Below are 14,698 nucleotides of genomic sequence, written 5' to 3'. Positions count from 1 at the left end.
TTGTTATGTACACCTTGGAAGATCGTAATTGAGATCATTTCAATTTGCAAAATAATATGTCCCAAGATTCCTAGCCTTACCCCTTTTTCATACTCAAAGAGAGTGTTAATGATTTCAGGTGCTTTAAAATCCTATTTACGGGAATTGCCTGAACCTTTGATGACTTTTAATCTGTATGAAGAATGGACACAAGTTGCAAGGTAAGTTTAAAGAACACAGAGTTGTAAATGTTAAAGGGAATGAAGTGATATTGTGCCCTATTTGCAAATCATTTTATTCTCAGGGATCATAAGATTAAAATAGCATATTTGTTAAATAATACATGTCTCGGCTCTTATTTATGTTTAGAATAAAAATATCAAGTATTATAATTATTAGTGTAGGAAAGTCACCACGTAGGCATTGGTTTAAATTTGTGTTATGTGGATGAAGACATAGAGTGGTACCCACATTAATGGATTTGCAAATTTCCAGCCCCCTTTATGTTGAAGAAAGCCCTGTAACTGGGGATAGGGGTCATACTGACCCGTGGCAGTGTGCCTTTTGAGCTGTGTGCAGTCTCACCTGTGCGATAATACAGTTGGCCTTTAAACAGCATGGGGATTAGGGGCATTGATACCCTACATAATTGCAAATTCAAGTAATACTTTTAACTCCCTCAAAACAACTAATAGCATACTGTTGACTGGAAGCCTTACTGATAACCTAGTCAATTAACACATATTTTGTATGTTGTATGTATTATATACTGTATTCTTACAATAGATAAGGTAGAGAAAAAGTACTATTAAGAAAATTGTAAGGAGGAGACAATCTGTTTACTATTCATTAAAGGGAAGTGGATCATCTTAAAGGTCTTCATCCTTGTCTTCATGTCGAGTAGGTTGAAGACGTAGAGAAAGTGAAGGGGTTGGTCTTCCTGTTTCAGGGGTGGCAGTTCATCTGTGAGTTTTTTCAGATTGTCAGAGATCTCCAGGAATTTTCCTATATGTTTATTGAAAAATTTGCATATAAGTGGACCTTGTGTTGTCAGCTGTATAATGATGACATTAATATTTACTGAGCATTTTCTTGTGCTAAGTACTGTGCTCATCTTTGTAGCTATTACCTCCTGTAATCTTTAATTAACGTTATAAAAGGCAGATGATGTTGTGATCCACATTTTACAGAGAGGAAACCGAGGCTTGGGAGGGAACAGGGCCAGGAGAGTAGCAAGTAATTGGCAGAGCTAGAATTCAAACCAGACAGACCCAAATGCTATACTCCTCTACTTCGTCCCTTTTCCTCCATCCTCAGCTTCAGTCTGTCTAGGAACAGATGATTTTAAGCAGGACATCTTTGTTTAAAAAGCCTAGAGGCTTCCGCTCGGCTGGCCAGCCCACCTCCTCGTTTTTTTTCTCATGGCGCTGACTCCCCTCCTCTCCAGAGTGCCTACTCCTCACCACTAAGGGAAGAGGAACAAATCTCACCTCTGTTCTATCATCTTCCCCGTCTACGGACACTGCCCCTGTTCCCTTCAGGCAGGCCATGATCAAATAAGAGCCACTTATTTCTGATCAGTTACACTTCAGTGGATGTGAGTCCATCGCTTGTGTCTTTAACCAGGTTTTGCATTTGAGCTTTTTTCTTTTCTTTTCTTTTCTTTTTTTTTTTTTTTTGAGTTGGAGTCCCACTCTGTCGCCCAGGCTGGAGTGCAGTGGCACAGTCTAGGGTCACTGCAACCTCCACCTCCCTGGTTCAAATAATTCCCCTGCCTCAGCCTCCCGAGTAGCTGGGATTACAGGTGCACACCACCATGCCTGGCTAATTTTTTTGTATTTTTAGTAGAGACAGGGTTTCACCATGTTGGCCAGACTGGTCTCGAACTCCTGACCTCAGGCAATCTGCCTGCCTCGGCCTCCCAAACTGCTGGGATTACAGGCATGAGCCACCGCGCTCAGCCGCATTTGAGCTTTTCTCTGTAATTGTGGAATGAGACTTTGTCCCTGGTAGATGGTGAGGTTTTTAAGTTCAGAGACAAGTTCTTCGTCATCACGTATCCTTGGAACCCTGCCTGGGGCCCAGCCTGCTGTCAGTATTAATGTTTATGGGACAGAATTTAGTGGAACCCAACATAAGTGTTAGGTAGAAGAGAGTTGTGGGATTTCTTTTATTGGCTAGCCTCCTACCCAATAAAAGATTTCCTTGTTTATTACAAGGAAATAAACTTGTAAAAGAAGGCGTCTATCTGTTGGTACATTGATTCTATAGTTGAGAATTGTCAATATGGGTGGGCTTCCATCCCAGTAACACATCGACTGGCCTCTAAAGTGTAATTATGTTTAATCCCTATCCATGTTCTCCAGAATGGTTCTGTTCTGGAGGATATTTCACGTTCAAAGTGGTGTTATAGAGGCCCGTCTAACACTCTTGGTCCCTAGTGGGCAGAGTTGGCCGTGCTCTACAGGCTCCTCACTGCCCCTTTTTTATGTCTCTGCAAGTTTGTACGTTGCGCCTGTGGAGTGCAAGAGCTCTTACAGTTGCTTCACAACAGAAATGGGCTGCTTGATGTGCAGCCGGTTTGCAGTATTGCAAGCAAGGAAAGACCCAGAGGTCTGGGTGCCTGGGAGCTCAGCCCCCTGATCTGTGGCTGGGCTGCTCGAGGGTAGGAGAATTTGGGTTCTGTAAAGCCATACGTCAGTACACACTTTTTCTAGACAGAATTTTCAGTAGTGTCTTGTCTCTTCTGTGCCAAGCATTGGTGGAGGTGGTTTTGTCACAGACGCCTCAAAATCGTTCAGCAGAATCAGCACTTACCCTGTTTTGCACATCCAGAGATTGAAGGTTAACCAACTGCACAGAGTTAAACAGTTCATTGGTATTTGATTCTAAATCTGTTTATTTCCATAGCCTGGGCTGTTTTCCAGCTATGCTTTCTCTGTCAAAATGGAGGCCTCATTTTTAACGTAGCATATTAATAATTGGTGTCTTAATAAATTGTTGTACTTAAAAGTTTTTGTTCTCAGTGTGCAGGATCAAGACAAAAAACTTCAAGACTTGTGGAGAACATGTCAGAAGTTGCCACCACAAAATTTTGTTAACTTTAGGTATGTATGATTGAGCTACAATGACTCTGGAGTGAAGATAAGTTTAATGCCCAGCAGAGAAGTCATTTAATTCAGGCATACTTGGCACATTAAAAAACAACAACAACAACAAAAAAAAAACACATCACTTTGGATAGTAACTTGGGGCTACTGGGAATGGGATTTCATGTATATTATGATGAATTTGAAGCATCAGTATCATGCCTGACATTAATACGTAAGTTGGCTTATCATTTTCCCACTACAGCTATTAGCAGTAAATTTCTTGTGAAAAGTTTGAGTGACTCTATGTTGGGTTTGGAGTCCAAATCATCCAGTATGTTAAAAGGCAAAATTAATCAATAGTTGTACATTCTGTAATGTTTTTTATATATGCTACTTAATTTAAAGTATAAATCATCTTACTAAATAAAATTTCAAAGAATGGAGATTATATATTGCTTTGTGGAATAACTATGGTTTTAAGAAAATTTACCATGGGACAAAACTTCCATAATGTAACTTAATATGTAACTTTGAACAAGTATAGAGAAAAGGAAAAAGTGGCCTCAGGTGGTAAAGTCACTCAAAACCAAACAAAGAAAATTTTCTAGAAAGTGCCCCTAGAAAATTTTCCTTGTTTGGTTTTGAGTGACATTAAGTGAGCAGTCAGAATACTTTACAGGTGATATGCCTGGAATGTTACTTGTCCTTAAATTCCGCCTTGGGATCTCGTACTAAGCTAAGCTACATACTGCCTTTTAAATATTCCCTTTGATTAATTTAACTCACCCAGCTTGGAATCACAGATACTCTTCCTCTATTCAGTGTATATGGTGAGAACTCAGTACTTCTTAGTATGTTGAGAGTTTGGCTCTTTATTTTGTTTATTTTACTCTGTGATTGTTACTAATTGATTTTTGAATAGGGAGCACATTCCCATGGTTCAAAATTCAAATGGTATACAATGAAAAATCTCTCTCCTGTTCCCATACCCCAGCCACCCAGTTCCTCTCCTGGGATGCATCCAGTGTTTACAGTTTCTTATATATCCTCTTAGCAAGAGTTAATGTAGACGTAAGCAAATACATTCATGTGTACATACTTGCCTATGTATTTTTTCCTCACACCCCCTTTTTAAAAAACCAAATGGTAGTGTATATTGTATACGTCATTCTCCCCCTCACCTTTTTTGCTTGATAGCTTAAGGTATTTGCGTAATACATCTTGGAGATTTTTCTTTCTCAGTACATTTTGTAATGATGGTTGCATAGTCCTCCACTGTATGGATATACTGTGATTTATTTTATTTAACCAGCTCCCTATTGATAGGTTGTTCTTAAGTTTTTGCCTTTATACGACTGTACTTATACATAAGGTATGTATATATGATAAATTGGATATTTTTATAATTCCACCATAAAGTGTTTTCAAATACAGTTTCCTGTAAGCAATATAACTATGTCTGTTTTTGTATTTAAAAATGTTGAGCTCACTATTAACATATTATAACTTATAATAGGAGTAGAATAGATAGGACATAAAGGAGAAATTGATTAGAAATATACAGCCAATAGAGGTTCAAATCACTGAGATTTAGACTTAACCTATTTTCTTATTCCAAGCCCCAATTAGTCTATTATCTGAAGCAAAGAACACAAGAAATGTATAAAATGCTTCACCTGAGCCAGATTCTGATTTAGGAACCCTCTGCAGTTAGCACCTGAGCAACCTGGGATTGTGCACCTGGGCAGGAAGAGAATGTTCCAGCAGCTATTTCAGAGGAGAAACCCTCCCCTTCTCTTTTGACCCCTAGATATTTGATCAAGTTCCTTGCAAAGCTTGCTCAGACCAGCGATGTGAATAAAATGACTCCTAGCAACATTGCGATTGTGTTAGGCCCTAACTTGTTATGGGCCAGAAATGAAGGGTAAGTCATCTTTCTCTGTATCACATCATTTGAATTTCTTCTTTCCCACCTGGTGGGATGCATAGAAATGTAACTCAGGTTACACATTCTAGTTTAAGATCAATTCAAGGTATTCTGAAGTTAGTTTTCTCATTCAGCCGATATTCTTGGAACACAGCTGTGAGCTGGGTACTGTCCCAGCTGGTGGTGACACAAAGATATGTGAGACATTGTCCCAGTTCTCAAAATGCCCCTGCTCTTAGGCAGTCAGATAGCTCAGTGGCTACAGTACAGTGATAAGGAAAATACACATATTTATGTGTGTGTATATATGATATTGTAGGAGGGGTAGCACTTCCACCCTCTTAGGGTGTCTGGCTGGGCCTGAGAACTAAATGGACATAAGACAGGTTAACAGGAGAAAGCATACAGATTTTTACATTTTAATGCCCAGCAAAGAAGCCATTTAATTCATGCCTGCTTAGCACATTAATAAAAAAACACATCACTTTGGAGAGTAACTTGGGACTACTGGGAATGGGATTTCACGTATATTATGATGAATTTGAAGCATCAGTGTCATGTCTGACATTGGAGTTCCCATAGGAAAAGGAAGATCCAAAGAAGCAGGTGGAACCGAATGCTTATATATGAAGTTGGACAAAAAGTAAATTGTGAAAACGTGACCAGACAAAGGAGCGTGGGCTAGGGCAGTTAGTTGTGGAGAAGTGACTAGGAAGATAAGGATTCGTTCAGCAAGGTTTGTTTATGGAGGTTTCCCTCAGCCTTGCCTTCCCATCCCTGGTGTTAGGAATGCTTCTTTCCTCCTGGTATAAGGAGGACATCCTTCACATGGGAGTTTTATCTCCTGCTTTCCGGATGAAAAAGGAAGATCGGAGCCCACTTCTTGCATGTGATGGTTTTCAAGTGTCTTTAACTCAAAATAATCCTATGCCTAAGGGGCATATTTTGGGATAGCGTATTCTGCCCCCTTTATCAAGTATGACGGCAGCAGAGGTAAAGAAACATAATTCAGGCTGAGAAGTCAGGGAAAGCTCTGGTTAGGGAATGGCACTGGAGCTGTACCTTGATGAGTTAACAGTTTCGTACAGCCAGGACCTGGATGGGCCAAGACACTGTTGAAAGAGCCTGGTTTCCATCGTTTATGGGCATGTCACATGGCTTCGTGAAACTTGAAGACAGAGAACATGAGGCTGTGACTGGGAAGGCCAGAGCCTTCAAGGGCCTCACACATTCTATTGAAGTGTCTGGGACTTATTTTCTGGGTGGTGGGGAGTCATTCATTAAGGTTCCTAGCAGAAGAATGTCTTAAGTTGCACTTAGATAACTTTATTGGCATTGCAAAATGTAGACTGAATAGAGGAGGGGTCAGGGGATCCGCTGGAAAGCTTCTGGGAAATTGTCACTCTGGATGGCATTGTGATGATCTCATTTAGTAATCAGAAGTAACCTTTTGAATAGAGGACATAAAGGAGAAATTGATTAGAAATATATAGCAAATAGAGATTGAATCATTGACATTTATACTGTTGTCCTCATTTTTGCAGATGAGGACGCTGACTCTTAGAAAAAGTAATTTGCTTAAGGTCACACAGCAGGGAACTGGTGTGCCCAGGTTCTGGGTACAGAGCCTGTGTCCTTATTAACCCTTATTAGCTTTCCAGTACTCTCCTCAAAGAAAAATGGGAAAGGATGTGAGAGGACAGTTCCTCCCTAATCCAGCAGGGTTTTAAGGCACACAGACTGATCAGACTCCATATGGCAGGAAGGCTGGGAAGGATCATTTACAGGCAGAGCTTCAGTTTTAAGCTGGAATTTGAAAGGAGCAAGAAATTTTACTTGGTCAGAAAGTGGGTGAAAATACTCTGGTGGGAAGAGAGGTCAGAGTTATAGGAGAGGAGAGGTTTGAGGCAGTCAGACCTGGGATCGAGCTTGGGAACCCAGTGTCCTCATGTAGGCCTCATAACGGGTTGTTGTAAAAATTAAGCGAGGTGAAGAACCTGAAGCCTGGTAGGTGGCCGGAAAGTGTCAGGTGGTTTGCTTTTGTGGTGTTCTGACTCCCAGCTGAAACAGGAGCTTGACAGCAGTGATAATAACTCTTACTTATTTTTTCTTCTTCTTCTTTCTTTTTTTTTTTTGAGACAAGGTCTCGCTTTGTTCTCCAGGCTGGAGTGCAGTGTCGTGATCATGGCTCACTGCAGCCGCAACCTCCTGGGCTCAGGCGATCCTCCCACCCCAGCCTCTCTGGTAGCTGGGAATACAGATGCATGCCACCACACCTGGCCAATTTTTGTATTTTTGTAGAGACGGGATTTCACTATGTTGCCCAGGCTGGTCCTGAACTCCTGGTCTAACTGCCTCAGCCTCCCAAAGTGCTGGGATTACAGGTGTGAGCCACCACGTCTGGCCTACTTATTTTCTTCTTTTTGAGCCTTGACATCAGACACTATTAACATCTGAACACTCATCTTGAGACTAGTCCACATATATGATGACCTTACGTGTGAATGGGAGGCTCAGGTTTCAACATAATAAAAGGCACATTTGCTGGGCGCGGTGGCTCACGCCTGTAATCCCAGCCCTTTGGGAGGCTGAGGCGGGCGGATCACAAGGTCAGGAGATCGAGACCATCCTGGCTAACACCGTGAAACCCTGTCTCTACTAAAAATACAAAAAATCAGCTGGGCGCGGTGGCGGGCGCCTGTAGTCCCAGCTACTCGGGAGGCTGAGGCAGGAGAATGGTGTGAACCCAGGAGGCAGAGCTTGCAGTGAGCTGAGATAGCGCCACTGCACTCCAGCCTGGGAAATAGAGTGAGACTCTGTCTCAAAAAATAAAAAATAAAAAAATAAAAAATAAAAGGCACACTGTAACAATGCATGTTCTTGGTGATATTGTAGGCAAAATTGCTTTTTAGTAATCTTTAGTCTTAGAACATAGCTACCACCCATGTGTGATGCTATTCCAGTGGGAAAGTGCAACCCTCTTTACAGACCAGTTTAAAACCAGCATTTGACACAGCATTGTTGACTGACTGGTTTTTGCTGCCCCCAGGGTCTGTGTGTAGCAGACACTGTGGTTGTTATCACAGTGCACACTAAGGAGCAGCCAAGCCAGAGTCATTTTTTCCTGGGTGATCACGGCCACATTCATAGACCAGGACCATGTGAATTTGATTTTTTTTTTTTTTTGAGACAGAGTTTCGCTCTGTCACCAGGCTGGAGTGCAGTGGCCTGATCTTGGCTCACTGCAACCTCCACCTTCCGGGTTCAAGCGATTCTCCTGCCTCAGCCTCCCAAGTAGCTGGGACTACGCGAACGCACCACCACGCCTGGCTAATTTTTGTATTTTTAGTAGGGACGGGGTTTCACCATGTTGGCCAGGATTGTCTCGATCTCTTGACCTTGTGATCCGCCCGCCTCAGCCTCCCAAAGTGCTGGGGTTACAGGTGTGAGCCACCACACCCGGCCAGTGATTTTGATTTTTGCATCTTTTAAATATTTTATCCTTTAAAAATAATTGAATTGCCCTGACACAACCAGAAGAAATTAGATGCTGCCTACAGGAAGTATTTTAATTTTGTGAACTTGCTTTGCAGAACACTTGCTGAAATGGCAGCAGCCACATCCGTCCATGTGGTTGCGGTGATTGAACCCATCATTCAGCATGCTGACTGGTTCTTCCCTGAAGGTAATTCTCATTTCAGTTTCATTGACCGCCAAAGCAATGTGATAATCGTACAAAAAGTCTTCTTAAGAGAATACATCTGTAATCCTTCTTCATGATTACGTAATTGGTTTCACTTTTTCATGTTTCTTTCCAGCCTTTGTTCATTGCATTTGTATTTTGACATCATGGTAATCATATTGTATTGTATTTCACTTAGTTTCACTAAAACATAGCCAGTCAGTGTATGTTGAATACCCACTAGGTGCCATATGTTTGCTGGTGAAACATGCTGTCTTACCTGGGGGAACTCCGGCCACTGGAGAAGACGGCCACATGAACAGATAAATTACAACACAAGGCAAATTAGAAGATAGGTGGATGGAGAAAGATTTGACAAACTCAGGTGCTGGGAAAAGGGAACCAGGGATTGGTTTTTAGAAGAGGCGATGTTGAATATGCTGGAGTTTTTCACTTGGAAGAGGGCTTGTTTCTCTAGCTAGATTATGGATTTGCCCACAGATAGGAGATAAAGCAGGAAAGGTTGATCGGGGCCAGCTGGTGAAGGCCTGAGTTGGCTGTGTCAGGGAATTAGTATTTCATCCTGCTGGCAACAGATTTTCAAACTAGGTTTGTTGCAGTTCTGGGATCCACAGAGGTTCCCGTGGCCCCCTTTGGGGATGCTGGCCAGGCAAGTATTGGAATTCTGGATCCCCCACACCTACTTCCCCCAGAGCAACCCTGCTGCCATGTCCCGTGGGGTGCAAGCCCCATGATACCCATCTTTCCCTCACCACTGAGCCCATCTTTTCTTTACCACTGTTTTGTCACCATCAGGAATCACACCTCATTCATATAGGTTGCCCAGTGAGGATGGGATGGATGAGCGAATGCTAGCATTCTGCTCAAGGTTTCCTTTGAGGAAATGATTCTTGCAAAAACTGCTAGAGGCAGTATGAACTTGATGTTGCCTTTTATTTCTATTTTATATCAAAGTGTAAATATCTCTCTCTTTTTTTTTTTTTTTTGAGACAGAGTCTTGCTCTGTCGCCCAGGCTGAAGTGCAGTGGCGTGATCTCGGCCCACTGCAACCTCTGCCTCCCAGGTTCAAGCGATTCTCCTGCCTCAGCCTCCTGAGTAGCTGGGAATACAGGCATACATCACCATGCCCAGCTAATTTTTTGTATTTTTAGTAGAGACGGGGTTTCACCTTCTTGGCCAGGCTGGTCTTGAACTCCTGACCTCAAGTGATCTGCCTGCCTTGGCCTCCCAAAGTGCTGAGATTGCAGGAATGAGCCACCACACCCAGCTAAATATCTCTTTTTGAATGATTCAAATAAGTGATCTGTGCTCATCGTCCTCTTCTGCATTCTAGATTTGTTTTTATTTATTTATTTTCCACAAAAGAGAAAGCACAAAAGTGTGTAACTTATATTCTGACCCATACTTCTTCCCCTGTCTTGTCCTCTTAACGTTACTTCCCACTGGTTTGATGGACCATTCTTGCGATGTGAGTGCCTGGAGCTTCCACTTTGAAATAGTGAGGGCTGTGGACTGAAGAACGAGGTTCCTGTTCCAATGAGGGGTGTCTTAGAGCTCCCTCGCCTGCTGTGCTTAGTGTCTCATGCACTTGTTTATTTTTCGTCTTGCAGAGGTGGAATTTAATGTATCAGAAGCATTTGTACCTCTCACCACCCCGAATTCTAATCACTCATTCCACACTGGAAACGACTCTGACTCGGGGACCCTGGAGAGGAAGCGGCCTGCTAGCATGGCGGTGATGGAAGGAGACTTGGTGAAGAAGGAAAGGTATGATTTGACCGTTCACTTCCAAACCAGCAGTAAATATGTTGTTAGACCTGTGGTATCTGGTATCGCTCAGTGGACTTGGGATTTGAGAGTGGTCCCCATCCACCCATGACTGATGGTGTCCAGATAGTTTCTGGAATTCTGCTGTAGGTCTTTCCAAGCACTAATCTCACCATAAAGTCGGTGTGTAGCTTGTCAGTTAATGTTTCTTCCACGTGTATTCCAGCTCAACTTGGTGGTGTGCTTGGTAAGCCCTGCAGTGGAATGGCATCATACACATGTTAAAATTGACCCAAATGTACTTGAGTGGGGGGGAAACAGAAAGGAAAATAAATTTAATAGTGTGGACTTTTGTCCAGAATTGAGTGTGAGAACACCCACCTGGCACAGTGAGTTGAGTGATTTGGTGTTTAAGGAGACATATTTCTGGTATAATGTGGCCCCACAATGGAAGCCAACCACTGAATTTGATGTTCAGTGGGAAAAACCTCAGTATTTGCCAATTCTAGAAGAAAAAAAAATGGCAGTGTTGAACTTAGTGAGAAGCAGTGTGTCTCTATATACTCTTTTCTATGGGCAATTCATGGGATTTTCAAGGGTGATTAAGACTGTTTGTGATTTTGCCTTTAGATGCCAACCTGTCCCATGTGTGTGATGAAATGCCACTGTACTCACTAGGAATGCTAACAGTTAAGAGGCTGTTGGAAGTAATATGCTTTTCTTGGTATATGAAATAATATTACTAGAAATAGTTTTACATTAAAACGAAGTGACAAGCTCTTATTTTAATTGCTCAATCTTATAGTGAGGTGTGCTGTTTGTTTCTTGTTCTTTGTGTTGCATTTTTTACCCCTAGCAAAGGAGAATGCATTATTCTGTCCCTATTCTGTCCTTCCAAAATCCACATTTATTCTATGCAGACATATTACCTCTCTGAACCCTCATTCATACATTCAGTAGTATTTCCTGATGACAAACTCTACCCGTAACAAAATTAGCTTTCATATATTTTAAGTTACAGAATACAGTGTATGAGTCTAGTTAGCACGTGACAGACAATTCTCAGTTACCTGCCTTGTGTATTCTCCCTGCCAGCTGACCCAGTAAGCACGAGCTCAAGAAGCCAGGTATCTTTTTACTTTTTGAAGTGAAAGAAAAAGTTGTTAAGTTCATAGATCAGTGGCCTTAAGTGAAAAGTCAGCCTTCCTTCCACCCTCTCCAGCCACATCCAGCCACCATTCCCTTCCCCAAAGCAACGGCTTTTTCCAGTCTTTTTGTTTGTTTTTTTGAGACAGGGTTATGTGCCCAGGCTGGAGTGCAGTGGTATGATCGTGGCTCACAGCAGCCTTGACCTCCTGGGCTCAAGCAGCCCTCCCACCTCACACACCTGACTAGCTGGGACTACAGGCACGCACCACCTCACGCAGCTAATTTTCTAAAAAAAATAGTTTTTTGTAGAGACAGGGCCTCACGATGTTTCCCAAGCTGGTCTTGAATTTCCAAGCTAAAGCGATCCTCCCACCTTGTCCTCCCAAAGTGCTAAGATTACAGGTGTGAGCTACCGTGCCCAGCTTTTCCAGCCTTATGTACCTTTCACATGTAGTCTGCATATGCACATAGGATTGTTTCTACATCTCATCTCAGTTAAGAGGCAGTGTGGTGTGATAACCTTACACTGCCATTGGTAGGCCTTCTGGACTTGACTTCTATGTCATTCCCCAAAAACAGATTTGAGATGGGAACTAGGAAGTATGGAAATAGGCCGGATGTGGTGACTTATGCCTGTAATCCCAGCACTTTGAGAGACCAAGGCAGGAGGAATACTTGAGGCTGGGAGTTTGAGATCAGCCTGGGCAATGTAGTGAGACCGCATCTCTACAAAAAAAAATTTTTTTTTAATATCCCAGTATGGTGACGTGTGCCAGTAGTCCAAGCTGCTCCAGAGGCTGAGGCTGGAGGATTGTTTGAGCCCAGGAGTTTGGCACTGTAGTGAGCTATGATTGCTCCACTGGAGTGCCAAGCACTCCAGCCTGGGTGGTGGAGTGAGACCACATGTCTAAAGGGGGAAAAAAAAAGCAGAGGAAGTATGGGGATAAACACACTAACATGATGTCATTCAAGATGAGGCCTGCCTATTTGCTTTTAGCTGCTCACACCCAAATTGATTAAAGACATTGAACAGTACCAGGTTCATTGGCTTTGCTCAGGCTTGAAGCTGAGTGGAGTTGCTTGCCTTGGTATCGGGGTGGCCATTAGTCTGGTCCTTGCCGCTTCACTGCATGCCGGGCAGCTTGGGTGGCTATCCCCATGTGTGGTTTTAACACATATGGACCGATGGGCTTCTGTCTCAGTAGTCTGCTCGCATGGTGTGTTGACTGTTTCTTCTCTCTGTGTAGCTTTGGTGTGAAGCTTATGGACTTCCAGGCCCACCGGCGGGGTGGCACTCTAAATAGAAAGCACATATCCCCCGCTTTCCAGCCGCCACTTCCGCCCACAGATGGCAGCACCATGGTGCCCGCTGGCCCAGAGCCCCCTCCCCAGAGCTCTAGGGCTGAAAGCAGCTCTGGGGGTGGGACTGTCCCCTCCTCCGCGGGCATACTGGATCAGGGGCCGAGCCCAGGCGACGGCAGGTAAGGAGGCTGACTTCTGCTGGCAGTGGAGGCTGGACGCCCCAGCCTTCTTGCAGGTGGTGGCCTTTGAGCACGGCATCCATGCCCAAAGAACTGCTCCAGCATGGAGTGAACAGATTTGCTTTCACTCCTCTGGTTGGCAAAAGATGGAAAAAAAGACTATGAATGGCTTGCTTCTTTTTATGTTTTCCAAAGAAAGCAACATTGGTTTGCATTCTTTGCCGCACTGCTTTGGTGCTGGAAACCGGAAGCCAGTGGATGTCTCAATAGTGTGTTGTGCCTCTGTCACCTGTTGGATGTATACTGTCAGCATTCATGTACCTTCTGTTTATTGTCATCCAGTGTGCTAACCAGGAAGCATTTGAATGTGGCAAGTTAGTTAAATTTTCGTATTCCTGGCATTTATTCACCCATTCATTGATTGATTCAGTGAAACAGATTTACTGAGTCACTGATATGTGCTAGGCACATGAGGTGACTAAGACTCCACTCCACACCCCCAGATTTTAGTCTTGTAGGGCAGTTGATCCATGAGTCCAAGGTGGAAAATAAGATGGTAGCTTTTCTTTTTTCTTTTCCTTTTTTTTTTTTTTCTGAGACTGCGTCTTGCTCTGTTGCCCAGGCTGGAGTGCAGTGGCATGATCGTAGCTCACTGCACCCTCCGCCTCCTAGGCCCAAGCAATCCTCCTACCTAAGCCTCCCAAGTAGCTGGGGTTACAGGTGCTTGTCACCATGCCCAGCTAATTTTTTTTATTTTTGTAAAGATGGGGTAAACATAGATGCCCTAGGTTGCCCAGGCTGATCTCGAACTCCTGGCCTCAAGTGATCTTCCTGCCTCAGCCTTCCAAAATGCTGGGATTACAGGCGTGAGCCACCATGCCTGGCTGGTAGATTTTCTTAAAAGGCTCTTTTAGTTGCTTAACCTTTGGATAAGCCACCTAGAGTGGGCTGCAAATGAATAGCAACTTTTAAGAAAAGTCACCTTGAACTTGAGGTTTTTTTTTTTGAGACAGTCCCACTCTGTCGCCTAGGCTGGAGTGCAGTGGTGCAATCTCGGCTCACTGCTACTTCTGTCTCCCGGGTTCAAGTGATTCTTTTGCCTCAGCCTCCGGAGTAGCTGGGATTACAGGCACACACCACCATGCCCGGCTAATTTTTTTGTATTTTTAGTAAAGACAGGGTTTCGCCATGTTGGTCAGGCTGGTCTCAAACTCCTGACCTCAGGTTATCCCCCTGCCTTGGCCTCCCAAAGGCTGGCATTACAGGTGTGAGCCACCGCGCCTGGCCAGAACTTGAGATTTTTATTTAATTGACATTAATTCAGTTCTCCACACTGATCCAGGCAGATGACCACCAGAGGCTACTTCAGGTGGCATCTCTTGTGGTTTGGAACTGACAGCTGCTTAGCTCTGCATACATGTGTGCCAAAATTTTTGTTGTCATATGTTCTGCGTTGGCCATCCACACACACTGAATGATCATATATGAAGTAAAATAAATGTGCACAAAACAAGGACAGGCTGTTTATCCATACGTTTATTTCCCACACATAGAGATGAATTTGCCTTGAAAGAACTCCTTTCTCATCGTCCTTGGGATG

At 43.4% G+C, this 14,698-nt stretch overlaps 1 protein-coding gene across 9 annotated transcripts in view; it reads left to right on the top strand.

The window, feature by feature from the left end:
- The window catches only part of ARHGAP17 (Rho GTPase activating protein 17), a 96,121-nt gene that overhangs the window by 63,014 nt on the left and 18,409 nt on the right, over positions 1–14,698 (top strand). For 5 of the 9 annotated variants that reach the window (XR_010131516.1, XR_010131517.1, XM_004057372.5 and 2 more), the window contains exons 12-17: positions 119–200; positions 3,006–3,086; positions 4,882–4,995; positions 8,592–8,683; positions 10,312–10,468; positions 12,865–13,098. Coding sequence is in view for 7 of the 9 variants with exons in the window: in XM_004057372.5 (XP_004057420.1) it covers positions 119–200; positions 3,006–3,086; positions 4,882–4,995; positions 8,592–8,683; positions 10,312–10,468; positions 12,865–13,098 (760 nt within the window). In the remaining 2 variants the exon portion in view is untranslated. The remainder of the gene's footprint in view (positions 1–118; positions 201–3,005; positions 3,087–4,881; positions 4,996–8,591; positions 8,684–10,311; positions 10,469–12,864; positions 13,099–14,698) is intronic. The other 4 variants (XM_004057371.5, XM_063700048.1, XM_055365536.2 and 1 more) reach the window with 1 other exon arrangement.

This window comes from Gorilla gorilla, chromosome 18, assembly GCF_029281585.2.
Source record: "Gorilla gorilla gorilla isolate KB3781 chromosome 18, NHGRI_mGorGor1-v2.1_pri, whole genome shotgun sequence".
Classification (NCBI taxonomy): Eukaryota; Metazoa; Chordata; class Mammalia; order Primates; family Hominidae; genus Gorilla; species Gorilla gorilla.
The sequence above is the reverse complement of the archived record's forward strand: the minus strand, read 5'-3'. Positions and strand labels throughout refer to the sequence as shown.